Source organism: Carica papaya, chromosome 2 (genome assembly GCF_054855325.1).
Source record: "Carica papaya isolate Zhongbai chromosome 2, ASM5485532v1, whole genome shotgun sequence".
NCBI lineage: Eukaryota > Viridiplantae > Streptophyta > Magnoliopsida > Brassicales > Caricaceae > Carica > Carica papaya.
The window spans coordinates 647,949-675,392 of NC_142310.1; the positions used below are offsets into that span (position 1 = coordinate 647,949).

The 27,444-nt window shown below is 34.5% G+C and overlaps 4 protein-coding genes and 2 long non-coding RNA genes across 8 annotated transcripts; 2 read left to right on the forward strand and 4 right to left on the reverse strand.

Annotated features, from left to right (window-relative positions):
- Positions 1–1,088: 1,088 nt before the first annotated feature.
- LOC110820449 (Pleckstrin homology (PH) and lipid-binding START domains-containing protein) lies at positions 1,089–8,133 on the reverse strand. The gene is made up of 21 exons (XM_088212430.1): positions 7,503–8,133; positions 6,627–6,701; positions 6,465–6,518; positions 6,267–6,332; positions 6,133–6,188; positions 5,429–5,559; positions 5,308–5,354; positions 5,129–5,229; positions 4,708–4,803; positions 4,568–4,632; positions 4,398–4,469; positions 4,149–4,295; positions 3,722–4,053; positions 3,304–3,373; positions 3,015–3,190; positions 2,518–2,619; positions 2,371–2,421; positions 2,153–2,296; positions 1,959–2,054; positions 1,631–1,732; positions 1,089–1,532 (listed from the first exon to the last, which is right to left on the reverse strand). The coding sequence occupies exons 1-21, from the start codon at positions 7,653–7,655 to the stop codon at positions 1,443–1,445; spliced, it is 2,226 nt and encodes a 741-aa protein (XP_088068556.1). The 5' UTR covers positions 7,656–8,133; the 3' UTR covers positions 1,089–1,442.
- A 1,873-nt stretch (positions 8,134–10,006) lies between these two features.
- On the reverse strand, positions 10,007–16,306 carry LOC148268636 (Ribophorin I). Its single transcript, XM_088212433.1, has 8 exons — positions 16,083–16,306; positions 15,061–15,105; positions 13,780–14,411; positions 12,761–12,908; positions 11,779–11,958; positions 11,628–11,696; positions 11,246–11,335; positions 10,007–10,548 (listed from the first exon to the last, which is right to left on the reverse strand). The coding sequence occupies exons 1-8, from the start codon at positions 16,197–16,199 to the stop codon at positions 10,423–10,425; spliced, it is 1,407 nt and encodes a 468-aa protein (XP_088068559.1). The 5' UTR covers positions 16,200–16,306; the 3' UTR covers positions 10,007–10,422.
- Positions 15,573–16,076, reverse strand: LOC148268637 (uncharacterized). Its single transcript, XR_015816758.1, has 2 exons — positions 15,905–16,076; positions 15,573–15,813 (listed from the first exon to the last, which is right to left on the reverse strand). It is a non-coding gene; the product is annotated as an uncharacterized LOC148268637 (long non-coding RNA).
- Positions 16,307–16,719: 413 nt separating the features above from the next.
- Positions 16,720–21,943, forward strand: LOC110814555 (BTB/POZ domain-containing protein At5g03250-like). 2 transcript variants are annotated; one of them, XM_088212432.1, is made up of 5 exons: positions 16,720–17,102; positions 18,632–18,701; positions 19,294–20,511; positions 21,044–21,566; positions 21,761–21,942. In XM_088212432.1, exons 1-5 carry the CDS (start codon positions 17,044–17,046, stop codon positions 21,766–21,768), a joined length of 1,878 nt encoding a protein of 625 aa, XP_088068558.1. In that variant the 5' UTR covers positions 16,720–17,043; the 3' UTR covers positions 21,769–21,942. The 2 variants fall into 2 exon arrangements, with proteins under 2 accessions (XP_088068558.1, XP_088068557.1); XM_088212431.1 differs by having other exon boundaries at positions 21,044–21,943.
- Positions 21,944–22,891: 948 nt separating this feature from the next.
- LOC148268638 (cytochrome C oxidase assembly protein) lies at positions 22,892–26,311 on the forward strand. 2 transcript variants are annotated; one of them, XM_088212436.1, is made up of 5 exons: positions 22,903–23,050; positions 23,397–23,592; positions 24,256–24,472; positions 25,836–25,962; positions 26,039–26,311. In XM_088212436.1, the coding sequence occupies exons 3-5, from the start codon at positions 24,279–24,281 to the stop codon at positions 26,114–26,116; spliced, it is 399 nt and encodes a 132-aa protein (XP_088068562.1). In that variant the 5' UTR covers positions 22,903–23,050; positions 23,397–23,592; positions 24,256–24,278; the 3' UTR covers positions 26,117–26,311. The 2 variants fall into 2 exon arrangements, with proteins under 2 accessions (XP_088068561.1, XP_088068562.1); XM_088212435.1 differs by lacking the exon at positions 23,397–23,592 and having other exon boundaries at positions 22,892–23,050.
- A 69-nt stretch (positions 26,312–26,380) lies between these two features.
- On the reverse strand, positions 26,381–27,369 carry LOC148268639 (uncharacterized). The gene is made up of 2 exons (XR_015816759.1): positions 26,699–27,369; positions 26,381–26,619 (listed from the first exon to the last, which is right to left on the reverse strand). It is a non-coding gene; the product is annotated as an uncharacterized LOC148268639 (long non-coding RNA).
- Between the last annotated feature and the right edge of the window lie 75 nt (positions 27,370–27,444).

Consider the following 27,444-nt stretch of genomic DNA (forward strand, 5'->3'; position numbering starts at 1 on the left):
ACCACAATTCCAATTTATTTTTTTTCTTCCCTACCCATCATATCTTATTTTGTTTTATCTTCTCCTTCACACACACACACACACATATAATTTTTAATTATTGCTACAATAATTCCTATATATCTATCTTATTAATTCCGTTCAATCTAACTTTTTTTATTATTTTCATTTCATATTCGTAACAGTGCGAAAGAGAAACCTGATTTCAAGTTATTCGAGAATAGTTGTTATAAATTTATCGACCCTTTACTTTAGGATTAGTCAGTTCTATTTATTGATATGAGAAAAGGTATAACTCAGTGGTAGTGTCATTTTGACATGGTAAATTCGAATATGATTATTTATAAACCCAATAAATGTGAGTTTTTTTTATTTTGACTAGCTCCCCCGCCGTGGGATTGACATGATAAATAATTCAACGGACCAAACATATAAAACTGTTATTACCATTTGGTGTATCTAATAAATGAATACCTTGTGTACCGTTTATAAATGTAATGATTTTTCTATGGATATAAATTATGATTTGTGATAAATTTTTTAATGGTGGTTTTACAAATTAATGTAAAATTTATTAAGAAAATTGAAAGATTAGGATGCCCACAAGTCATATTAATGGAGTATATGTAAATGTATTGTTGCATATGGGTTATTTTATTTTGGGAACCATCCATCAATTTTTGGGTGGTTCAATTTCATTTTCATAAGTTATTGATTCAATTCTCAGCTTTGTTAAAATTTTTATTATATTAATTTTCCTAAAATAATGGATCAATCTTGATAGGAATAATATATGTAATAGCAATAGTAATAATGAGACATTTGGGTTGGGCCTCCTTTGGACTTTAGGCCCATTTAAGCTATAAATTTTATAATTTATTTCTGAATCCTTGGCCATAGAGTAAGTGTCATGACCAACCAAAAACAGTTTTAAGCACAGTAAGAAAGATATCTATATATATATATATATACACACACACACACACACACTATTCTATAATATATAATAAATTAAAATGAACTTAAAAATTAAAATTTGTTAGAATAATTTGACCCATGAAAAATTCATTAGGAAAAAAGAAATGATATGAATTTATTGGTGTTAAGATATTATTATAGCTTTACTTAAAATTTTATATGTTTTTAACTGTGCTTATAGGTTATACAATTCTCAACAATTACAATGGATAATAATGAAGAAACTATACCGGAGAACATTACAAGTTAATTTTCCGCCAAAAAACGAATAAATTGCACTATATATTGCTGTTAATTTTGGTTTTTCGATTGAATTGAAGGGGAAAAAAAAAGAGAAAGAAACGATCAACTATACACCGGTTAGTTGCAAAAAGAAAAGTCCGTTCCCTTTTATGTTTCTTCATTCTGCTCCGGACCTTGACCTGCTTGTCTCATAAATAAGAAAATTTTCTGCGAGAAAATCATTATTTTTTCCGGACCGATTTCGATGCATCAAGATAACTAAGTCTACATGTTCCGAGAAGGATTTCGGGAAGTTCTTCTTGAGTGTTACCCTGCATAACGAGAGAAAATAAGAGAAAATGTCTTACTTACCATTTTAGTTTACGCAATATTAAATATATAGAAAGAGATAGATATATAGTACTCTTACTTGGATCACAAATGCCATTTCCATTACCAAATTGTTTAGGTATCCAAGAACAAGATTAGCTACTCCCCTTGCCACGGTTGAAGATCCGACATCAATGTCAACCTAAAAAGTTAGATTGAATTTAATTTCAAATTTCAATTTTTATGGAATATACATAAGAATATAATACAAATAAAACAAATTTCACGTCTAATTCCAATTAAATGTTTTTGTAATTCATTTTTTTACGAGACATGAGTACGAATATATTATCATAGAATTGAAGATATAAGTAGGGTTAAATCAATTATGCATAAATTTCTACTAAATTTTACATATCAAGATATACCTCCAAGTAATTCTTGCCATGAAAATAGTGTGCTTCGAGTGCCTGACCCACCAAGCATGCTTTCTTCCCGACACTCTGCTTAACTATCCATGATCCCTACGTAAAAAAGACATTGCAAGTGTACCAATATGTAAAATGCATGCATGAAAACCTAACTTGAGCAAAAAGTTATCATGCCCAGAACTGTTTCTAACCTTAGAAATGTACGGTATGAGCTTGAATCTTGAGTTGCGATAAGCATCATCACCATTTACAAAGCTGTGGAGCAAGGGACTGTCTTCCAAAGGAGTTTCCAACATATAATACATTGCTAGAGTATACATGGTTGTCCCTGGAACCTGATACACGGGCATATATGTTATGAAATCTGGTTCTTGATAACATCAAATAAATTTGTTTTGATCAAACTCACCTGGATATTAACAACAAAGAAGAATTCTGGTCCACCTTCTGCTGCAAATTCCTGCATAATGCCAAGAAAGCTGCTTTTTCAGTCAAATAGATTTCCGGAAAAGGTCTAATTCGTCCAAAATGACACAGGATAGATGATAAAGCAAACCTGAACTATACTGTTTGGACGACCACCAAGGTCATCCTCTCGGTTGTCAGACCTTATCCAGTCCGCTCCAACCATCTGCATCAAGGTGCTTTTGGCCTTGACCTGTTGAAAAGAAAATAGATCTTGTTATGTGGAATTGAAGATATGAGTGAAGTTGGATTAATTATGTATGAAATATGTAAACTAGAACTAAATTCTACATGTTAAATATTTACAGTTGAGGAATAGAACGAGATAAATTTGAACCCAAATGCAATATTAGTAAAACTAGACATGTATATTACAGATAATTGACAAATTGATATATCAAATGCATTGGCAATCTTCTGAAGCCATGAAGATTGTAATTCATCTACAAATTCCATAGCTTGCATCTTTAAGATGCAACCTTTTACTTATTCACAAATCAACAGAAATGGAGATGTGATGCGATAGTTTTCAGTCATGGTTTCATAACATTGATTTATCTCGAGAAATAGTTCGAGCATAGAAATTACCTTTTCATGATCCTTCAAATAGTTCTTTTCGCGTATCAAAAATGTAGAAGGATCAGCAGCAGCCCAACTGCAAGGTACAGTAGAGGTATGGTCTTTCTGAAGAGTGGCTCCGTAGAAATATCTTGCTTTTTCTTCCCTATTCACCTCTTGAAGATCTACATAACCCTTCTTTTGCACTGCAGCATAAAGACAAAATTTTGGCTATTCATTAACGAAATCAAAATATCCAAGCAATTGAATCAAGAGTTGAGTTCATTCTAAGAATTTTGACAACTTTATCTATGCTGACCTGCAAGCTCATGCAATTTCTTCACGAAGGTAACAGCTGATGATATCCCTGGCTTAACTACATGGTGCACCTTTTCACCACCATAACATAAAAACTAGCATTAGTACACTAAAATCTCACTGCCGAACCTTGGAGATCTGAAAACTAAGGTAGTTCGGCAGAAAATGAGAGAAAATACAAGCTACTCATGCTTGTGATCCTAGACTCAGGCAGAAAATAAGAGAGAAGCCAAAATCTACAGAAGAAATTTTCTGTTCTTTCTCTGTTTGCCTTGGTATTTACAGAATATAGTACTACTACCTAGTTGTTCATCTGATCACCATCAGAACTATTCATTTAGTGGCTAAAAATAAAGATATAATAGTATAATAAACGGATTCCAAGAAAGTAAGAGTTGAATCTCAGTGGTGGTGAGTACCTGAGGGTGCAATTCTGGGCTTAATTCAGAAGAAGAGTTCCATTCATTTTCATAATGATCATAATCTATTGTTTCATTTGCTTCAGGAACATCAAAAAATTCATCAGAAGCATCATTCAGATCCATTAAACTCATACGCCCAGAAGTGAGTCTCTCAATCTCATCTTCAACCAAAGTATCATTGTCCTTCTTCCAGGTCTCTTCTGGGAATACGGCTTCAGACTTGGTGTCATTTTTTTCAGCTAGGTTCAATCCAATCTCTCTCTTCAACTCTCTGGGTACATCTTCAGAAAAAGAACTTCCTTGTTTGGCTTTAAACATTTCCCTTATTGCTGCAAATTATGAAAACATTGATGTTTGCATTCATATGAAATATTTTGAATATGGAAGAAAAAGCACAATAGTTCTTCGAGTAGATGATGGTTACCAGCAATTCTCTCAAGCATACGAATGGTTATGGCTCTTGCTGCTGAAGGACGAAGTTGAAGTTTCCAGAATCCCCAATCAATGGACAGCATGTGTCTTACAATTGACTGTTTCCCTTGGTTCACAGGGGTTACAACATATCCACCACCTGAAAATTTGGCAAAGATAAAATCAAAATTGGAAACACCCAGAAATGAAATGAGCAAATTTATATGAACATTTGAAAGTCTTAATCCAAAGCATACATTACTTTTAAGGCAAGCACGGACGTAGCCTTTTTGTGGTTTACACTTCTTGTGGAAGACAGAATGGTATAGCACCACTGTATCAAAACCAGATAAAGGATGTTAAGGTCAAGTACTCTATTCTCAAAGCTAGAACTACATAATAAACTTGAAATTCACTTGAAAATATGATTACCATATGTGCCATCATCCTCTCGTCTCCAATAGCGTCGCAATACTAAATCTCTTCGTTTCATCCCCCTGTATAAAAGATGTAGACATTAGCGACCGCATATAGTGTGATCGAGTTATGTATAGATTGACCAAGAATCTGACCAAGGTAGCCAATCACTGTATAACTGTGTATGAATGATGTCTGTATGACCATCAAGGTGCTCGACTACGGTGCCACGATAGACACAGAAGTCCCATCTGCAAGACATGTTAATTCGACGGGAATGAGAATAATCAATTATTAGGGAGAAAAATGAGAAGTATACTAATATGAGTAACCTTGAATTTGTTTCTGATTGAACAGAAACTACAGCCAAGATTTGGCAAGGGGTTACAAAATACAGATTCCTATGCTAGCTAGATTCACTAGCCACTGGGCTTATTTGTTTGAGCTACTCCTATGAAAGTATGATAAAATCTAGTGTTATATTAGATCTTGATGTACAACTTAGTCTCCCACAAATAGATGGATTCCAGCAACTAATAAGCTGCTATGCTTAAGAAATCATTCTAGCAATCTTACTCTGATCTTGAGGCACCAAAAGACATCAGAATACGGAAAATGGCCTCCGAAGTTCCATCAACCACACCGACAGCCATTATTGCTGGATGATTATCCCAGTGCTGAGGCGTAGCAAAACTTTTCAGAAGGTTAAGTCAAAGTACAAGATTAAGTTTTGGCAATTCAAAGCAGCAACATACCCTTCCGTAAGAATCCAAGTCTTTTGCTTCTTTGAATAGTCTGAGTCCTACACAAGTAGCAATAAATATTCAAACAATTTATTTCTTTGGCCACTTGGAATCTAACTACCATAAGACATACCATTCTGACAACCAAAGATCTTCCAAGGTGATGGTGCAACAACATCAGATGTCACTGTTTCAGTATGAACAGACGAAAATGCAGTCCAATCTACAGAGTTTTTACGTCCTGTCCTCTTCGATACACTCAATCTATTGAAATAAAACTTGATATATATAAGAGAGTCTCAGAAAATTTGAAAAACCAATAAAGAATTTGAAAAAGGAAAAAAGAAAAGAAAAAAGAAAAACAAATCTGTGGCTATGTTAAGTTGATCGACTATAAATTAAAACACATTCACTATTCTTTCAAAAGATTTGAAAGGTATTACAGCAAAATAAACATTATTGGGTCTTCTTGATCCACAATCAAGAGTTCAATCCTCCAAACAATGATTTCAACATTCCCAAAAAGAAAATTTGACAAGGCTAAACTGAATGCAGGCACTACAAATAGTAATACAGGATCTGATTCAGAAACCTATTGCAAAATGAACAAAAGCACAACTTTGGTATTTCAAAGTGGACGAACATTTTGAGACATCCCACGACAGAAAGGCAACAGACTGAATAAGATGAACAGAAGACTTCTCTTTTAATCTTCTACTAAATAAAAAGACCACTTTCTTGGACTACTAAATTTTCGTTTAACATTCAAAGAACATAATGGAAGACAAGAAATCTAAGTTAATTCACTTTCACAGAATTGAAAACTTAGCATCACACCTTATTGGCCATCCTTTGGAGCAAGCCACATAATTGTTTTCTGGACATGGAGACTCCTGAAAAACATACTGTAATATGAGGCTTTGGCAAAGAAATCCTATTCAGGTAGCTTGTTAGTTGAAAAAATGTGGAACCTTTAACACAGCCTCCTGCAAGCACCTAATCCACCTTGCTGCTTCCTCTGGGCTAGTTGCTCCCAACTGTCAAACAAGTAATTTGTCACAATAAGCCACCAGCATATTAGGAATATTTATGTGTATATGGGTCTGTCTATGCATCTACTTGTGTATATGTGTGTGTATATAGATATATAGACACATATGCAACTGTACCTTAAGCTGATCACAATGATTTGAAGTATTATATAGAGTGAAAATAAAGAATACCTGCAAGTTGTGAACGATCATTAGACACTGAAATGAAGTGAAAAAATATGTAGACATGACAATACATCTCTTCTTTTGAAAAGTAAATATGGGATATGATGTTCATACTTTTCTGTGAATGCTCTCCCTTCCATTGTCTGTCACCCGAATGAAAGTGTCTAAAGTTGCACTTCTATCCGGTTCCTGAGCAAAGAAAGCTTTTGGTTAAATAAATAGAACAAAATTCTACAGTGAATGCTCATTGCCATCACGTAACAAGAGCTTATTGCGACATTATCATCCAAGTAGAACATTAATTTAGTTAAATGAGTGGATTGAGGTAAATAAAAAGGTATTTGATGATTTCAGCCTATAATCGTTGAATCAACTTCACAACCCTGCCATTAAAAGATTAGGGACAAAAGAAGCTCAAAAATTGCTGGCTGTTCTTTAAAAGCCAATAAATACAAGTGAGTCAACATGGCAGGCTTCAATCATCAATCACTATATATGAACAAAAGTAAGTTTGTGGCAATATATACGCAATATCATTCCCATACAAGAATACAGGTTATTAAATATCAAGTTGGACCACAAAAGAGGAAGAAATATTATAACAGTTTCTAAAAATTGAAGACAAGAAACAAAACATGACAACAATTGGCTCCAAATTTTATTCAGAGCAATTCACATATGTATTTGTGTGTATCTGATCATCAGTTTCTGACTGCTCGTATAAAAAATTTAGAGATACAAATATCTTTAATGAGGGTTAAAAATAACACAATAAACACATATCCAAATGACTAAACCGAAACAGAATACATTTACACATCTCATTCTGCAATATTGATTATTCAAGAAGTAATCAAAACCCAAGCAAACAATCCCATAATCCAACAAACACCCATGAAAAGGATCATGCACAAGAAAAAGAGAGAGAGGGAAAGAAAAAAAAAAAAAAACAAGAAGAGAAAGGAAAACGTATTGGAATAAAAAAGGTACCTCGTTGCCAGAAACGGGTGCTGATTTGTAGGTTTTGAGGCAGTTGTCTTGAAGAACAAAGTACCTTTTGCGCGAGAATTGCAGCCTAAACCGATTTTGACGAATGGTATATAACCATCCCTCCATTTTACCATCAATCTGTGAGATACCCATCTCAGAATATCTCACAAAATACCCTTAAACGCCAAACCTCTTTCTCTTTTTTGTCTCTAAAAAAAAAATTATCATAACCCCATGAGAACTCCTCTGTTCTTTTCTTCTTTTTGTACAGAGGAAACTCTACACACTATAATGCCTGTATAATATATATATATATATATATATTTAATGATATTACAATAGAAAAAGGAAGAAGACGAAGATGATCCTCTGATCCCACCAGCGGGAGTCAGAGAATCAAATGGAGGAAAAACCAGTTCCTCTTGATTTTTTTTTTCAAGGGGAAAATGCTGTTTAAAATTCTCCCTCAGAATTCTGGTTTTTGAAAACAGAAACTTGTTCTTATTTTTGGGTGCTTATAATTTGATGGGTGGCAATCCAATTGCCAATTCTCTCTTTGAATTACCATATTATACAGTTGGTTTCTTTCAAAATTTTTTTTTTTCAAACAAAAGGTCAACAAACAAACAAACAAACAAATAATTTTCGTCTATGAAAAAAAAAAAAATACACACACTATTTTTAGGTATTTCTCTTCTATATCAACTTCGCTTCGAAGGCTCAAAGATTTTGTCATGATATATTTTATTATTCTTTTAGTTGTATAAGTAAGTGTTCTTTTTTATATAAGCAACGACATATATATTTATAATTGGACAATATAGGAAATGATAATGCATTCTCTTCTAACTCATTCTAATTATTTTAACTAGATGAATTCAATTGTTGTAAAATATATTCTTTATTTATAAATATAATAAATTTATTAAAATTTACTTATTGTAATCTCATTTATATACTATTGAATTAAATTATCCGGCTATCTAGATAAAAAATTATAGACCCTATTTTAATTAAATACATTTTGATTTGTATTTGATAAAGCTAGATATGTTCGTGTATTTTTTTAGACCAACTATATATATATATAAAATATAATATAATATAATTAAATAAAATTCTAACTAATTTTAATTACTTTAACTAAATAAATTTAAGTATCATAAAATATTCAATTTACTCGTAAATATAATAAATTTACTAAAATTTACTTTAACTCAATCACCGTGTAATCTCATCAATATATTACCAAACTAAATTATACTTGATAAAAAATTATAGACCCTATTTCGATTAAATGTATTTTGATTTGTATTTGATGAAGCTATATATTTCCATGTAAAATATAATTGAATTCATTCACTTAATAAACAAATTTATTTGTAAATCAATTAAGAATCCCATTTTGTATTTCTTCATCAAGACTTTGGGTAATCATCAATATGTATGTGTATATGTACATGTATATATGGGAGTGTGACTTATATAGTAAAATATATGATTTTTTTTTTATTAAAAAGTCAATTTATTATCCTTACATAGAGATATTAATGTGATAAAGATTGAAGAAGACCCATGCCAAGACTTCTTGATTGATGTGTTTAGTCCACTACTGTTTTCAATTTAGTTGGTTTGGAGTTCGGACAGTTCCATTTCATTATTACACATTCATGACTGCTGTGTGCACTCCATTTACAAACATCAATTTTCAACACACAAGATGTATACACACACACACACACACACACATATATATATATATATGTGGGTGTGTGTTATATATATGTGGGTGTGTGTGTAAGTAATATCATGAGCAAACACAGACATTCATTCCAAGGAAGTAAGAGATTTGGAAATACATTCATATTACGTATGATATAAATATATTAGCATTATAGGAGACAGTTTCAGTAGGTTGCTTATGCATGGATCAAGTTCAAACCTTAATTTTTGTTATGAAAAATTATACTAAAATTTAAATTAAAAAAAATATAATCTATTATTTATATAGCCTTTTTAAAAATATGGGTGTTAGGTACATAATTATTCACATTAATTATATTTGATTATAGTTACCCATAGATTTATATTAAACTGATTGATAAGATGGTTTACTTTAGAAATAAGTCACTATTTGACTATGGTACTTTGTCCTTTATATATATATATATATATATATTTTTCAACCAAAATACGTGTATGCATATATATAAGACACCTAGAAATTGTATTGAAGATTTAAAAAATCACTTTTGATTAGTAATAGCGACAAAAAACATGATGAAAAAAGAACCCCCAGCATGATGAACAAAGAGATGCAAAATGTTGGCATTGCAGCAATTTGATTCCAGTCCCACCAACTCAAATGATATCATTTTGAAAACCCGAGGATCACCCACAGATTATCTTTTTTGTAGGTGTTCAGAAATCCAACATCATCATATATATATATATGTGTGTGTGTGTGTATATGAAATGACTTCAGAAGAAGATACCAATGACAATAAGGAAAAACACAGAACGTTACCTGTGCGAGATAGAATCGGTATTCAGCCTGCAAACTTTGCATTCTGGTCAGCGGGAAATAAGGATACAAATAAAATTTGTTAGATACCTACCATCAACATAACGAAATAGGGTTTCTGCGAGTATGCTTTCGGCGATATAAAATAGTCATGCTCATAGTCAAGTACTTTCAAATTCTTATATTTCTCATATGGATGCAGGGGTCCAGAAGGATAAAGTTTCCAGGTGGGAAAACATGAGCAAGCAATTCTAAAACTACTAACTTGCATTGGATAGCTCAAAATTTGATAAAAGATCCCAGAATGGTATCCCGCAAGTATTGGCTCCCGCTCTGTATGGTGTTTCTGTATGTTAACAAACATATAATTTTACCTCTGACAAATGCCGCACGGTCTTATGACTTGCGTATAGAAAGGTCAACGTGCAGATATGCGACACAAACCAAGAAGAAACAGAAAAATGCTGATATCAACATTAACGGCTCTGCAAGCATGAAGATTGGGTTGAAAGTGTAGTAGACCTGCCAACAGAGAAAGAGAAGCTCTGAAGTCAATAACCACAAGGAATTTAAGATAATACCACAATCAAAGCAGCCCTCCCTTCCCGTCTACCCTAAAAGAAAGAAGCATCAGATAATAAGAAGTAAGGAGCATGACATAACCTAACTGAAGAATGGTCCCGTCAAAGATTAAGTAGTGACTATGTGAACTCAATGATAGCCCTTGGCTCCATCATTTTATAGAGCACTTCGGGAAGCAATAAAGAGATAAAGAAAAACAGGAAGAAGGTTGAAAACTTATGATCATTGATATGGGAAGATAATAAATGAACGAATAGAATCTGCTTGTAATCAGCCATCACTGGAAAGATGCAAAATACTAAAACCAGTATGATCATGTTCTAGAAAATTGAAAATGTCTACACAAGCCGCTAAGTCGTGCTGGTAGGAGGTAAGCACGAATCTAGCTCGTCATATGCCATAATTCAATTGAGACAAGCTGAAGAATCACATTATCTTGATTCCTAAATTTCCTTCCCACATCCAAATTTGTGATTTTAAGGGGGAATCAAAGTGTTCTATTCAAAAGTTCATCAATTACATATCCAACTGGGAACCAAAGTGCCTTTCTATAAGATTAATAGAAATAAATCCGTGTGTTTTATCAATCAGTCAATGGGTGAAGGGTAGACACAATAAATGCAGGAGGGAAAATAACCTGGAAAGGTGAATTGTGCGCAGGAACCACATTTCTCTTCTCCAAGACCACCACGGTTCTTCCAACAACATCCAGATAAGAATATTTGGTCTGAGAAACCAAGAAAGGTGTATCAGTTTAAATATCACACAGATAACGAAATACTAGAGAAGGGGCAGGGAATTTTTATCAGAAAAAAAAATCGATGCTCAATAAAATGAATACTTAAATTATGTCACAACAATTATATGCATAAAGTAACTCCATAATAGCATCAGAGGGACCTATGTGCTCCAGAATAACATGCATGTATAGCCGCATGTGTATTTGTACTTACCGAGTGTGCGGTTGCATGTGAGACAGTATGCATATGTAGAAAATTTTTCATTTTAGAAACAATTACCTCTAGATGTTGCTCCACTGGATAAGGAACCACAGCAGAAGGGTCTTTTGATCCTTCTGGAAGCACAATCTGAAGTATAGAAATATTAGCAATTTCTAACAAGAAATGAACACATAGTAACAGGAATGCAGAATGATTGATCTAAACTCACTTTGACAGTTAACTTGTCTACAACCATTTCCACAAGCGGACACCCGAAGGTGAAGTTGAGGTAACGCCTGCCATCAGGTGACTCAAACAGGAAATCTTGCAATGGTAGACCATATCCAATCACAAAAGTGGCTTTCCAACCTCCAAATAATGGATAACGTGGCTCAATTTCAAGTTCAGACTGCAGACGGAAAAAAAATGACATGAATTGATAAACAAGGTAATGGAAACAACATCTAGCAAGCATGACGCAGACATCTGTTTATCTTATTTACCTGAGAAACCTTTCTGCCAATGAAAATGTAAGAAAGTGTAATTTTAGCCAAAACATGCTATTGGAGTGAAACTTAACTGAGCAAAAAAAAAAAAGCATAATTTAAACAAAATATCCGAAATTTTTTTTCTGCAGTTCCATTGATTCCAAATTTGCATTGGTGAAAGAAGGATATAGGACCGAGTGAAAAAAGTTCACGCATAATAGCAAACCTTTTTGAGTGTTCACTTCAAAACAATGACAAGCCTTTAGCCATCTCCTTTTTTTTTAAAGGAAAAATGTCTACTCACAAGCACTAAGGGGATGCAACCTGTATATAAAATTTACATATCAAGTAAACTATTTATTAGATCCCCAAGATCCTCACAAGAATAAAGAGGATGACCCTCAATAAAAAAACCTTGGGTCTAGAACCAAGGATATTTGAATTTATAAAAATTCGAGTCAGTACCCTAAAAAACTCTCATATTTCTTTCCAAATGACCAAAATGTGGCCAAGGGGAAAAAACCTGACCCCTTTAATCTCTATTGGCCCCTTTCCACGCCTTTAGCCATCTCCTTGTGGTAAGATCTGTAGCCCAATGCCAAATGCTCATTGGAAAACTGACCTATGTTCTACCACATGTTCAGTAACCTAGCTCAAATTCCAAATTTTATAGGACCATAGCAGCTAAATTGAGTAGATATCTAAAAAACAAATGATAATTACCTTCCGGGAGTCTGTACGTAAATGTGATGACGAGACATTCCCTATTTCATCCCGGTAGTAAACAGAGTGCACTCTAGGGGGCAGTACAGCCAGCAGGCGTTTGAAGGAGGATGCACCACTAAAAGATTGCCTAGATTGATATTCGACCCTGTGAAACAAGAAACTTCAAAATATGAATGTTCACAGAAAATAAACTTATCTATTCAATAATTTTATGTAATAAAGACAACAAGTTACTTGGTTAAGTTTTGACCTTGTTGCCTCATAGTAAACAACAGCAATCTCTGGAGATCCAGTTAATCGACCCCCAATTTGGAGAGGAATTTATATTATTCACACACTGTCAAATTTTGGGTGCTCTAGTTTTCAAATATGAAAATGCATCATCCTAAGGGTGTCTACAATAATAAACATTTACTGCACATTCACATGCATGTCTGTGTTAAACAACATATACTTGTCGTACCCTGCTAGAAATGTTTTCATGTAACATTGATTTGGAAAAGAAATCCGCATGGTGCAGTACATGGCTGAACTTCTCACTTATGCTGCACTTCAAAAATCATGCATGGGCTATTGCAATCTCAATGATTCTTTTAAATAAACAATTTCATTGACTCAGCTGAACTACTAACATTTGCACATAAATAAGATAGCAAATTTTTTGTTTTATCTCAGAATCCCATATTTGCACTGTCAAGTATAATTTAGAAGGCTACCTCTTCAAGAAAATACAAATGTAGCCTTCTAAACTCCAAGAAACTAAACAATACTAGTTTTATATTTATAATATAACTAATTAGGATCCTCGTGAACTTATTTATCACATGGAAAATATAAGTCTACACTTTTATTTTCTGGTAGATCATTCAAGAGCATTCCAAATCTTTCCACATGAACAATTCATGAGCTGGAAAAATTAGATAAACATATAAATCAAGAAGATATATGGAAATATCCAGAGATTGTAAAGGACTAAAAACAAAAAGGTAACTCGATCAGGAGGCAGTCATATATACCTTGAAAAGACGCCCTTGTGACGAGCGCCAGCATGAGCCAATTTGTAATGTTCCGTTACTTGTAGGTTGCCCCAGTGAGATATTTCGATTTCACGTACAAGGTCCTCCACAACCGCAAAAGGGTTGTTGTTTTCGAAATGAATAATAATTGGGGAATATGAATAGGGAGGTTGATCCTCGTAAGGCCCATATTTTAGTTCATTACCTGCCCGGTTAGTAGGGTCCACTTTTGTGAATGATTCCACCTTTGTACTGGGTGTCTTAAAATAAGTTATTTGCTGCTTAATGTGATATGGGGACAAGACTATAGAACTATCACGATGATATACCAACTGAGGTTCTGACTGACTTATTTCTGCCGGGAAAGGTTCCAGATAATGTGTCAATAAATAGACCACCTCGACTGTCATGCTTTCTCCCGAGCTTAATGGGTTCACCAAGGAAATTGTGAAGTACTTAGTTCCATTTGGTGCATCAGGTTGCTCTGTTGGTTTAACATCAAGTGGCACATAGGTTTTCTTCTTCCTCTTTCCTGTAGTTGCCAATGCTTGGATCATTGCTAAATGATCAACTTGGGCAGGTGGAAAAGCAAGAAGGATTTCTGAAGCAGTACCTGCCCCAATATTCTCAACCTAAAAAGAGAGTTGAAGTTCCTCATATGAAGAGAGAAGGAAAAACTACTCATCAAAATATACACAATACTTAGGCATGTGCATGTATATTTTATACACATTTACATCTACATCTGAAAATTTATGTGTAACATATATATATATATATTTATATTTAGATATAAACGTAGTCTGGTCCAGATCATAAGGACTCAGTGACCGAGCAACCACAAACATCTGAATCCAATCACCAAGGTACTCAAATCAGGCCATGTAATATAATTGAAGAACGATATTCAAACAAGAAACTCAACAATCCAAGTAACTTTGAGAAAGAAAATGTTGGAATCTTTTGTTAACTGTTAAGCTTAAATCTCAGTCAGTAAATGGGTATCCAGGAAAAAGGATCAAGACTTGCAACCCAGAAGAGGGTTTGATAGAAGAAACTCATTAATTCATGGACTTTAAACTCATAACTAACACATAATCCTCAAATATTCCGAAGCAAGAATATTGTTCATTAGATCAATATCCTAGCAGACAATATGAAAGAATGATGCATATTCTTGTTTCTTCAGTTGTGAAAAAAAAAATGGCAGTTCTAATGATTAAAAAAAACTGCACTTACTGAGTCTGAAATCAAATTATAGAAGCATCAAAATGATAATACCTTCAAAGTCAAGAAGACTTTAACAATGTGTGAGCTCAAGTCAATCTGCACCAGTTATATGCAAAGTTAGATTCAGTAGAAAGATTTTAAGGAGAATTTAAGAAGTAAAGCGATACTAATAATAGGGTGAAAGGCAATGCATGCAATATACGTAATTGAATGTTTCTTATCTGGCCAGAGGGCTTTGGACTCGGCTATTCAAATTTATGTTATAAACCAATTTGCGAATTAAAATGAACCATGATTTAGCTTGGGAACAAACCAAGTTCAAGCTGCTAGTCGGTAGATTAATTTGTTTCCACCTCTTGTCATGGTTTTTGAAAAAAGAGGATTAACGTTTTCTCTAAAATTTCAATTACAGTACAGCATTTTCATTTTTTTTAATGTAGTTTCTTACTTCCTTATAAAATGCTCTCGATATATTTTCTTAATCTTGAAAGGGGGTGTTTAGGATCAATAACAAGATTCTCAATATCTCATACTTATGATTCGTGAATGATTGACACAACCCATTTCGAACTTGGTAAAAATCAGATGTTATATTTATCATTCTTATCTAACTTCTCCAGAAGCACATTCATAGATTACAGTCCTACTTAATTAAAACCTGCCTCACATTAAACTTGTGATGGATCTCAGCCCATTGTTTATCCACTAAGATTAACATCACATATTAACTGATGTTACCCTCACAATCCCATACATATCACGCCGAGAGAGAGAGAGAAATCAACAACAGCTTCCTCTAGCACCCTACACTCAACAATGATGACCAATTAAGTTCTTATCACACTAACGGAGACAGTTTGAACCAAAAACTAGTAACAGCAACAGATCCACACACCAGAAACTGACACCGAAGCATTTCAAAATCACACACGATCTCCGAGCAACACAATTAGGACCTTGATTAATCATATTTTCATCTCCTCCTTCCAAATTGTTGTGTATATGCAAGATGAGAAGAGAAATTGTGGAAATGAGGGAGGATGTGGAATAAAGAGCCAAGGTTAAGAGCTTACTCTGCGTTCGGCATTTACGATTTGTAGCTCCTTAGAAGAGGAGGACGTAGCGAGGAGTGAGAGAAGAGCGAGGATCGAAAGAGCTAGGGTTAGTCTATCTCTGATCATGGCTTCCATTTTTTGCTGCCCGTGCTTCGGCGTCTCCTCGCACAGTTTGACAGAAAGCTGCGAGGACTGAGAGAGGACTTGACCCGGTTCCAGACGTTATAGAGACAAATGAATTGAGCCTATTGTTTGGTTAAGCGTTGGCCCAAAATAGACGTTAGTTGGGCTGCAGTGATCTATTGCGAGATTTACAGTATATGATATAAAATTTTATATATCACGCATACATATAGATATATATATATATATATACACACACACACACACAACAACAATGTGTATATATCTTAAAATATTTGCATGCTACAGAAGATGAAGGATGGACATACTGAAATGGAATAGAAATGGAAGAATATTAAATCCACTAAAAAGGGAATTCCAAGAATCATATATGCATGTATTATATATATATATATATATGTATTTACAGAAGCTTTTAATACGCATATATTATAATTATAACATACAGTTGAATACTATAAAAGGTCCAACGTTAAAACCATGATAATAATAATAATAATAATTCCAGAAGGAAAACCAAACGCTGCCTTAATTTGTTTTCTTGTAACAGTAGGAACTGAATTAGTTCCTAGATTTACCCCTTAAGACTCGGGACCATCTCCACCTCCATTCTTCTCTCTTCTCTCTCTCTCTCTCTCTCTCAGTCTCACTCTGTAACCAAAAGCCGAAAAGGTTTTGCACCCGAAGGGGGAAAACAGAAAAGCCAATTGCCTTGCATATTATATCTATCTATATCTCTCTTTCTTTTTCTCTTCATCCTCGTCATTTCTATTGATTTATATCTTTTTCCATGATTGCCCAGAAAGTGTAGTTATACACTTTTCTTGGGTGAGACATGGCGTGCATGAAGCTAGGATCCAAATCTGAAGTGTTTCTCCTCGATGGTCATACCTGGTGAGTTTCATCCCGGTTCTTCATTTTTCTTTTCATTTTTCATTACCTTACGTCCTTGATCCTGATTTTGATGTGTTCTCATGTTGATTTTAGAATGTAGGCTTATGATGATATCGGAATTTGTTAAATGGGTTTGTTTTTTGTTTCATTTTGTGGATTGTAATGCATCGGGTTATATTTGCGGGTTTTGTATTATGATTATTCTGTTTGTTTAAGATTTTGATAGAAAGATCAGGCAGTGTTTGTATATGATTAGGACGAATAAGATCATCCGTCTGTATTTATGTTCTCTGTGAAGTTTTCACTTTGTTATCATCGCTAATAGAAACAACGCGTATATTTTTCTAGTAAGCTCTAAATAATTTACTTCTTTAGCTTCTGTTTGCAAGGATATATAGCTGATCAACTGGTACGTATTGTTTGGGAGCTTAGTTTTTCCATAATGATGATGCTGGGTTGGTACTAACTGTTGAAAACCGTATGATGAAAATTAAGAAACCTGTCACTGAGGATTATGGAGTGAAGAGAAGAGATGGTTACTTATGAGTTTAAGGATTTAGGGAGAAGAAAAGAAACAGAGGAAGTTCGATAAGATAGACATGGACAATATGGAGGAGAACATTTTTTTTTTAAAGTGGAAATTCATGCAAGTGGTGGCAATACTTCTGCTAAAGAAACTACAGAGGCAAGAAGCTATATAATTTCACTTTGAAAATATAAAGTGGTTACATACACATGTGAATTTCAGCTTCAGAATACCCAACTCTCAAACCTGAAAAAAAGAAGAAAAAACTTCTTTTTTTTTTTCAATATGCACTAATTTACTCTGATCCACTTTGTGGAATTGAATGATGGAATCCATATATGGAGTCTTTTTTTATTTTATGTGGTGTAATTTCCTCTTGACCACTTCTTGAATTATAGAAGTTTATGTAAACTACTGTGGTTTAAGGAGTTCCTTAGTTGTGGTACTTAGTCATGGCATTTATGGGGTAAATTGAGTTTTAAGGTATTTGGTTACGTTTCTTCTTATGTTAAGGTCCTGTTTTTACCAGTCATGGCAGTCTTTTATCCTGATTTTATAGTTAGAATTGTGAACTGACTGGCTTCTAATCAGTACATTTCGCTTCTTATGCCTATTTTTTCCTCTTTTCTATTGGTTATAAGTGAATGCTCCAATACCACCTTGAAATTTAAATATAAGATTTATTAGGAACACAAGATCTTATTGGTGTAATACAAATAACATAGGACAATTGAATAAACCCATTGAGGTGATTCTAACTTGTCTTAACCGTTAGAAACTAAAAGAATGAAGGAGAAGACATCTGGAAATTTCAAGAAATATATTAATGTGTTGTCCTAAGAATGCATTCTTCTACTTATTGTTTTGAACAATGATGTTCAAACGTATTAAAGTGAACTCTCTTTCTGCCCTTCAATTTCCAACTGTCATTTAAGACATTGTATTTTGTCTCTCTTTATGTGCTTGTATATCATCTTAGATGCTGATATGTATTCTTCTGCAGGCTTTGTTCAACTGGACTTCCAAGTGATTTCATTGTTGAAGTCGGAGAAATGACCTTCCATTTCCACAAGGTTTTATCTTACTATGCCAATCCTTTTTTTTCTGCTTGCTGATTTATCATACAAAGAACTGTAGCGGCACCGTCCCCTAAAATTTGTCATTTTTTAATGCATTTACCCCCGAACTTGGGGGGTTTGATGCATATAAGTATTTTTGTTGGAACGTTGATACATAACTAATGGAATGTTGAGTATCCCCATTGCCTGATAAAATGATCTTGTTAGTATCCCTAGAAATGATCTTTCCCTTGTGTTCGGCTATAGCGGGAACCCCTGAATCTAGAGCCACTTGGTGTTCCAACCCAGTTCCAACAATGCACTTCTCCAAGAAAGGGAAACTGCTTTTTGAATTGGCTTTTCTGACAAAGTGAAGTAATAATGTTGCTTTTGTACTTAATTTTCTAATTGTGCTTTATTTATGTGGCCTTCCTCTGTCTCATCCTGCTTTATTGGCGGATAAACTTATCTCCTCTTCTTGCGTTGTAGAATTGTTGTAGATGTTTCTTGTGTTCTGCTTAGTTATTTCTTCTTGTTCTTGTTCTTTTTCCCGTTTTTGAAGCCTTACTTACCAGGTTCTCCTTACCCCCCGGGGTATGTTTATTAGTTTCCGCTGCTGTCCAGAAGTGCGATATTAGAAACTCTTATTGGAGAGCTTTCTAATGAAGATGGAAAAAAGTGCACCCTGCAACTTCATGACATACCTGGTGGAGCTAAAACTTTCTTACTTGTAGCTAAATTCTGTTATGGTGTAAGAATAGAGCTCACAGCAGCAAATGTAGTCAGTCTCAGGTGTGCTGCAGAGTACCTTGAAATGACTGAAGAATATGGAGAGGGAAATCTCATACTACAAACAGAAAATTTTCTCTACGATGTTTTAGGAAACTGGACAGACTCGATTAAAGCTCTTGAAACCTGTGAAGAGGTTCTACCTCATGCAGAGGAGCTTCATATCGTTTCAAGATGCATCAATTCCTTAGCCATGAAAGCTTGTGCAGATCCAAATTTGTTCAGTTGGCCTATAGGCAATCCTGCAAAGAATTCAGAAGGTATTGTATTGTGGAATGGAATTTGCACAACTACCAAGCCATCTCCTGCGAGTGAAGATTGGTGGTTTGAAGATGTTTCATTTCTCAGATTACCTTTCTTTAAGAGGTTGATGGTGGCTCTTGAATCAGGAGGCATGAAGCCAGAGAAAATTGCTGGCTCTGTTATTCACTATTCAAATAAGCATCTTCCTTTATTGGGCAGGCAATCAAACTTCCAGAATGGAGTCTCTGCTACCCCTGGATCAACTATATCTGCCACATCTGATGGAGATCAAAAAAATCTCCTTGAAGAAATAGTAGAGTTACTACCGGATCAAAAAGGTGTCACACAAACCAAGTTCTTGGTTAGACTTCTACGAACAGCCATGATTTTACATGCTAGTTCAGCATGCCGGGAGAAATTAGAGAGACGGATAGGAGCCCAGCTGGATCAAGCTGCACTAGAGGATCTTCTAATACCAAATATGGGATATTCAACAGAAACTCTTTATGATGTTGACTGTGTTCAACGGATACTCGATCATTTCATGCTCGTGGACCGTGATGCAATGGATTTTACTTCAAATTATATAGTTGAGGAGGGGCAATTGATGCGAGGTTCACATTCACTTACTCCAATGACAATGGTGGCTAATTTGATAGATGGATATCTAGCTGAGGTAGCGCCTGATGTCAACTTGAAGCTACCGAAATTTCAGTCACTGGGTGAGGTTTTTCCTGATTATGCCAGGACATTAGATGATGGAATTTACCGCGCAATTGATATATTTCTAAAGGTAACATTTATACTTATAAAAATATTCGTTGAAGAATTTGGTTTTCTATGCTTTGGTTTCTCAATTATCTGGAGTCAATAATTCTTTTGGCAATTGGCAATGCGCCTGTGTTACATACGATATGCTGAGTAATTGAAAGTTCCTCTTCTAAGTAGCAGACACTGACAGTCTTTGCAGATAGCTTTATCTTCATTGCCCTTGGTTGATAATCTTGTTTGCTTCTGGGAATGATTTCAAGGAAATTAGCTTTAGCAGCCAATAAATACCTGTTAAATATAGCCTCGCTCCATCTGTTTAATTTGTTCTTTCTGTTTCTTGCTTTATTATAGTAATAATTCTGGATGGAAAAACCAGATGCTTGAGGATTGAATTTCAAGTCTCACCATACTTCTACAGACCATCTTGCGTTATTGTTGAATGAGTTCTAGTTGATATTTGGTTTGGAAGTCATCTTTTTCAAGGGTAGTTGCTAAAGCAGCCTAGTTTTCTTATAAATCTTTCTTGAAAGATTCTAATCCTTTCTCAATTTCAGGCCCATCCACGGTTAACAAACTCTGAGAGGGAGCAACTCTGCCGGCTCATGAACTGCCAAAAACTATCCTTGGAAGCCAGCACCCATGCAGCACAAAATGAGAGGCTACCGCTCAGAGTCATTGTCCAAGTTCTGTTCTTCGAGCAGCTTCGTCTCCGAACATCCATTGCTGGTTGGTTCTTTGTTTCTGACAACCTCAACAACTCCCAAAACCCAAGTGGCAGTCTTGCACTCGCCAGAAATGAAATGCAGCTTCAAGAGGATACAACAAATGATCGCGCTGTAGTAGTTGATGACATGAGGATCCGGGTTTCGAAGCTCGAGGAGGAATGCTTGAGCATGAAGCAAGATCTTGAGAAGCTAGTGAAGACCAAAAGGTCTTGGAACATTTTCTCAAAGAAACTTGGTTTTAAGCTGAAGTCCAAGTCAAATCCCGAAACCTCCCAGCCCTGTGATGCCAAAGCAACTTCACCTTTACCAGAATCAACAGCACCAGACATGAATAAAGGTGAAAATCATAGTGGTGAGTCGAAAGAATGAATCTTGATCTTGAATTATGAAAGCTAGTTACTAGGCCTCTACTTATTGGTGGTTTTAGTTAATGTTGTAAGTATTATTTTTAGATATTAGATTGTGATACAATAGTCTCGGTTTTTTGCCTTTTTGCTCCAACTTCATCTTCATCTCTTATGCTATCTATCTGGTTTGTTGCATCAGTTTTGTGAGGTTCCTCTGCTTAGCAACAATGTGGAAGAATTGGTTAATTGGATGGGAAATAAAGACAGACCCATTCTACACGTCAATACCCAAATAATACTAAGGTTCAGGGTTCGACTATAACACTTTTTTGATATTGCGTCTCTCTTTAAAAAAATGTGAATACCACACTTCGTTATTTAATTTTAACTTATATTTTGTCTCATTTTTTTTGTGTTTTTGTTCCGACTTTATCTCCATCTCTTATGCTATCTGGTATGTTGCATAAGTTTTGTGAGGTTCCTCCGCTTTATCAACAATATTGAAAAATTAGTGAATCGTATTGGGGTAAAGACAAACCCGATCTACATATCGATGCCAACAACAATAAGGTTTAGGAATGACGTGAATATTACACTCTTCGTTATCTAATTTAACCCATACTTCGTACATCTAATTCAAGTGTTGAAGTTAGTATAGTATAAAAATTATTTTTGGCCATGCTTCCTAAAGGTATAATTCCTTGCAAGTTTCTCTACTGTAGATACTTATAAAAATCACTCCGTCATAGTTTCTTCTATCACAAATTTTTAACACGAGACAACTTACCTACTATAAATATTTTTGAGGAGTAACAATCTATATTGTTATAAGAGTAGGTTTATCAAATATTTTTTGGTCTAAAATAAATTATTCATAAAAAAATTCATGAAAATTTTAGATTTATTAATAGAATTATTTAAATATTTATATGAATTTAGTAATTTTTATGTGGTAATTTAATTATCAACGTGCAATTATATTATTTATTGTAATTATTTTATATTATTGTAATGTATAAGTATATTAAAATACATTTTCAATTTAATACAATAAAAATATTTGATTGATTATATTTAGCTAATAATAAATCTATACTGACCTCTTTTACAATTAAACTAAGCAGAGTAAATAAGATTGTAATGAATTATTTCCATAATCATATTTTATTTTTATTAAATAATTATTATATTACAAGTTAATTACGTAAAATAATAATTAAAAAAACCGTTAAATGAATTCGGACAAAAGCCCAAATCCAAGCCCATCCGAAGCCCATAATTTGGCGGGTTAGGTTGTTGCATGGAGCGCAAACCAACCCGGCCCGGTTTACAGAATCATCGTCTCCATAGAGAATTTTATTATGTGCATGTCGCTGATCAGCAAACCCTAGAAAATCAGCAAGCTTGTATTTCTCCATTGAATCAAATTTCAATTTTTTTTATCCTTTTGCGTACAAATCTCTGGTTCCTAATCCAAGCAGAGATCAAGGTAAGTTTCGAACACCTATCTCATGATACTCAAACTCGTATTAACATGGACGGAGTACACAACTGTATGTAATTTTTAATACGAATGTATATGTTATACATATATGTCTATACATCCGCGAATTTTTTAAGGTCTTGTTATGTTCTAAACTATATGGGGCTTGACTTGAGTAATACAGTATGGTGTATTCAGAAGATTATGAATTCTATTTCTCTCTCAATTGTTCTCGTTCATGGGTTCTCTTGGCTATAAATTGAGCTGGAAATGATTGTATATCAGATTTTATAGTATATTTTCAATGTAGCAATTAAAATCGTAATTTTTAGTCTTTTCCACCTCCGCCCAGATCGTAAAAAGTCCGCCAAATACTCCTTAAATAAAGATTTGTTGGGGGTATGTGATATGTGGATAAAATTTTAGAACGTAGAAAGAGAATTCAGAGGAGATTGAAGTATTGCAGAGAGGATAACATAGAGAAGTATCAGAGGGAAGACAGAGTTCTTTGTTGAGATAAAACGACGCCTTTTACGTCTGTGTACCGGGTACTTCTACAGACACTAGTACCTACTCCGAACTTCTACCGCTTTTCCTGTTTCGTTTCCTAATTGTATGATAATTATGGTTTGTTCTTGATTTACACTGAGTACGTTTGCTTTTAGCTGAACAGTTAAAGAAGTCCTTACATGTAAAATACGGGAGCATATAACAATGCGTACAAAGTAATTGATAAAATGTCTCCCAGATATTTCCTTTGTTCAGATGATTTTAGGTAAATTTTCTTCATAATGATTTCGATTCTTTGGTTACAAATGACCCTCTGCCTGGGGGAATGACTTGCACCAGAGCAGGATTTGCTGGGCAGAGAATAAGCAGGATTAGGGAGAGGAAGAGAGGGAGAGAGGAAAGAAGGTAGACACAGTAAATGAAGATAAAAGAGAAAAAAAATGATATCTTGTTAAAATTAATAGAAATTTTAAATGGGAGATTGGTTGAACTCTTACCGTAATCAGCATTACAATTTTAATTAATTTGCAACTTCTTCAGTTTTGTAGCTCTCTGGTTCCTTTGTATATAATAAATCCTGATTTTCATTAGGTTAAAGTTTGTCCAGCATGCTTATTCTGTTATCAAGTTATCCTGACTTGCAGCATTGATAAGGGTGGCATTATCATGGACTTAGCAGGGATATAATTATTATCTTGCAGGTTCTCCTACATGTTATCTTGATATGGCAACCATAAAAGAAGGGATGGTTCAGCCTCAGAAAACTAATAATCTTGCTGAGACCACTTCTAAAACTCGAGGTTCTGCTCTGTCATTGAAACGATGGGGTAGGAAGCATCCATTTGTCAGATATGGTCTTCCAATGATTTCACTCACTGTGTTAGGGGCACTTGGTCTTGGCCATCTATTGCAAGGCAGGCTAGTTCAAGAATCTTATTTGCATAATTGCATTTGTTATTATATCAGTTCATTGTTGCATCTAAAATTGATATCTTTATTTTCTTGATGACACATCAGTTAAATCTTTGACTTCATGTATCTATTAATTGGAGATTCAATAATGTTCTTTGAGCATGAGACTGAGATATAGCACAACATCTTATTATAACAAAATGTTTTATTGGTGTCAGGAGTCCTGTACTGTTGCAGACAGATAGTCAATCAATTTTTACCTTTTCTTGTTTTCTAGTGGAGGTAGAAGTTTGTGTAATATTGAGAAGATCATTGATGGAAGAGACTAGATCAAAGGCCAAATTTTACCTATAGCTTGTAAGAGGAAGTACTTGTGGATATTATTCAGTTTTAGTCAATAAATCTAAAGGCAAAAATTTAAACCATCCAGATTCTTCTTTTCTGTTGCCAGACAAAATTCCTAGTATTTTCCAATGTCAAAGCTGTCAATAAGGGAGCTCATGCTCCATTTTTTACTAGGTATGTCTCTATAGTAGCAGTGACCTTTGTCCAAGATCAACTGGTGAACTGATCAAGTTTCCTCTAGGGAATTTGAATCTTGTACAATGTCAAGATTGCCTTTTCTCTTGTTTCTCACTAGACAGTGAAATGTACATCAAATCTTTGACAATTTAATTGCACAGACAATCAAGGAAATAATACTTTTTTCATGCTGGTGTTGGAATTAAATTTTAGTTTTCGTGACAATCTGTCTCTGTCTTGGTCATTTGTATCTATCATTTTTCTTAGTCAATGAATTCGGAAAGTAGCCCCTAGTTAAAGCTAGGCATCCCACTGAGGTAGCTTGGAGCTGACGTCTCCACCACATTGGTTCGGTTCATTTATTCATTCTCTTGGCTACCCAACACTCTTGATTCAAACACTTGTTCAAACACTTCAGCTTCTTTTTGTCTTAGTCTTACCAGAAAAAGCACCAACTCTTATTTTCATCTTACAAGAGATGCATATTGGTGATTCTTTCAAAAAAAAAAAGAGATGCATATTGGTGAGCTTGCCAATCCACTGAAGGAGCAAAAAATTGGTGGAAAGGACAAAGTGGAACTGAACGTGGTTTCCAGTTTAACCTGCTTGCCTATAAACTTGATATAGTAGAATCTTAGGTGATTAGACTGTGCTGCGTGCTATTAGCATTCTTCTCTGTCTACGTGTTCAATAAACAGAGTAGAAAAGAAACATGATCATATTGACTATAATCTCATAACATTCTTAGCTACTTATTTGAACAACTATAATCTTCGTCTGTTTCAATAATAATTTCCTCATATTGTTTGTCTCAAGCTATGCATTGTGATGATATTTTGTAGTTCAGCAAGGATATTGCAAAGGTCAAAGATGAACAAGAGTGGGAGATAATTGAGACAAGAAAAGCACTGTCAAGAACAGGACCTATAGAAGCATATAAGCCAAAAAAGATTTCGCTAGAGGAGGAGCTAAAGGTATGTAGATTTTGTCTCAGAAATTCAAATAATTCAAGTCATTTGTGTTTGTATTCATCCATTCCTATGTTTGTAGGCTTTGCAACAAAAGGTGGATATAAGTAACTATGAGTACAAAAAGATTCCTAGGCCAAATGAAGGCAAGTCTGATTAGTTCTCCTGTTGCTGTCAAGTCTCTTTTTGTCTACCGTCAGACATTACAGGAGCTTGCTAGAAATTCCAAGAGTTTGTTTTCTCGCAGAATAACTCTTGCAAGTAGTCTCTGTAACTATATCACGTTGTTAGGCCTTCATCATATTTAGTACATGCTTCTTCTCTTCTCAACCTAATAAAGTTATTCTTTTATGGAGTGTGATTTCTCTACAACGTTGCATTTGTTACTTTAATTGGAAACTTGGAGTATATAACTTGGAAGCAATTAACATTTAAGGCGAAGTACATTCTTCTTCTATTTTACATGATGTAAAAACCACACAATTGAGGAACAAAAGTAAAATGAAGAATGGGGGAAGAAAATGAGATGGGGAAGGAGAAGCGTAACAACTTTTGCTTGGGCACAGATATAGTAGAAGATATCACTCTGGGGGTGGAGGTGTAGGTGGGACTGCAGATGTACAGCATCTAGCAAACAAGCCACAGCAACAGATAAACCACAAGCTGAAAATGGTGAAAAAGAGATTAGTTACATCATATGATATTGCAGATAGCATGAAAAAGGTGCAAATAGACTGCATACCATGACTCTAGGACACCTCCAGATCCTCCACCTGACGGGGCTGGTGGCTGGGGCAGTGGTTCTGATGGCGGTGGCACATCAGATTGGAGAGATGGTGGTGGTGGTGGTGCTGATGACAGTGAGACGTCTGACTGTGGAGGTGCGTCCATGTCTAGTTGTATGAAGTCAAGGGGACCTGGAAAATTCTGCTGCAGACAATTCCAGGGAAATGAGGTTTATAATGGTAAGGAAACCAAATATTTTCTTGAAACTTAAAACTTCATCTCCATGATTTGCTGCACCTAATGTTCTTTTGTTAACACTTTTATCTACACTCCACGCGGTAATATCACATCAAATTCTCTTTGGATTCCCTTTTTTCTCCTGTGCTCGTCTTCTCTGATGTGAAGCTTAATATGATTATTTTAGTGTTAAAGGTTTATTGAAACTATTCAATACACACCATGCAGAGATATTCTCTTACATTCATGAGAATTATGTTTACATTTTGCCCATTGTTTATCAAAAAGTCACTTCATTATCCACAATTATTAGCAATCTTTTGTTAACCTTTTACTGTTAAATTAATGTGATGGGATAAGAATCACTGAGCTGGGGAAATTTCTAAAGCATAATTAAGGGGCATTTTGGTTTGGCCTCTTTCTTTCAACGCTTGAAGTTTATAAAATTTTTGAGTTTTTTTTTTTTTCTAAAAAAAAGTGAATAGTTGTTTGGTTTATTTCTTGTTGTTTAACATAAATTGTCCA

Coding starts and splice junctions, on each gene's coding strand:
- LOC110820449 (XM_088212430.1), bottom strand. CDS start 7,655: ATGGGTATCTCACAGATTGATGGTAAAATGGAGGGATGGTTATATACC. Junction 4,633..4,707: donor TACAGTGATTGGCTACCTTG/GTCAGATTCTTG, acceptor TCTTTTATACAG/GGGGATGAAACGAAGAGATT. Junction 2,620..3,014: donor ATTTGAAGGATCATGAAAAG/GTAATTTCTATG, acceptor TCTTTTCAACAG/GTCAAGGCCAAAAGCACCTT.
- LOC148268636 (XM_088212433.1), bottom strand. CDS start 16,199: ATGGAAGCCATGATCAGAGATAGACTAACCCTAGCTCTTTCGATCCTC. Junction 12,909..13,779: donor CACAAGGGCGTCTTTTCAAG/GTATATATGACT, acceptor CTTGTTTCACAG/GGTCGAATATCAATCTAGGC. Junction 11,336..11,627: donor CAGTGGAGCAACATCTAGAG/GTAATTGTTTCT, acceptor TTGGTTTCTCAG/ACCAAATATTCTTATCTGGA.
- LOC148268638 (XM_088212435.1), top strand. CDS start 24,279: ATGGCAACCATAAAAGAAGGGATGGTTCAGCCTCAGAAAACTAATAAT. Junction 24,473..25,835: donor GGCCATCTATTGCAAGGCAG/GCTAGTTCAAGA, acceptor TTTGTAGTTCAG/CAAGGATATTGCAAAGGTCA. Junction 25,963..26,038: donor CGCTAGAGGAGGAGCTAAAG/GTATGTAGATTT, acceptor CTATGTTTGTAG/GCTTTGCAACAAAAGGTGGA.
- LOC110814555 (XM_088212431.1), top strand. CDS start 17,044: ATGGCGTGCATGAAGCTAGGATCCAAATCTGAAGTGTTTCTCCTCGAT. Junction 18,702..19,293: donor TGACCTTCCATTTCCACAAG/GTTTTATCTTAC, acceptor TATGTTTATTAG/TTTCCGCTGCTGTCCAGAAG. Junction 20,512..21,043: donor CAATTGATATATTTCTAAAG/GTAACATTTATA, acceptor TCTCAATTTCAG/GCCCATCCACGGTTAACAAA.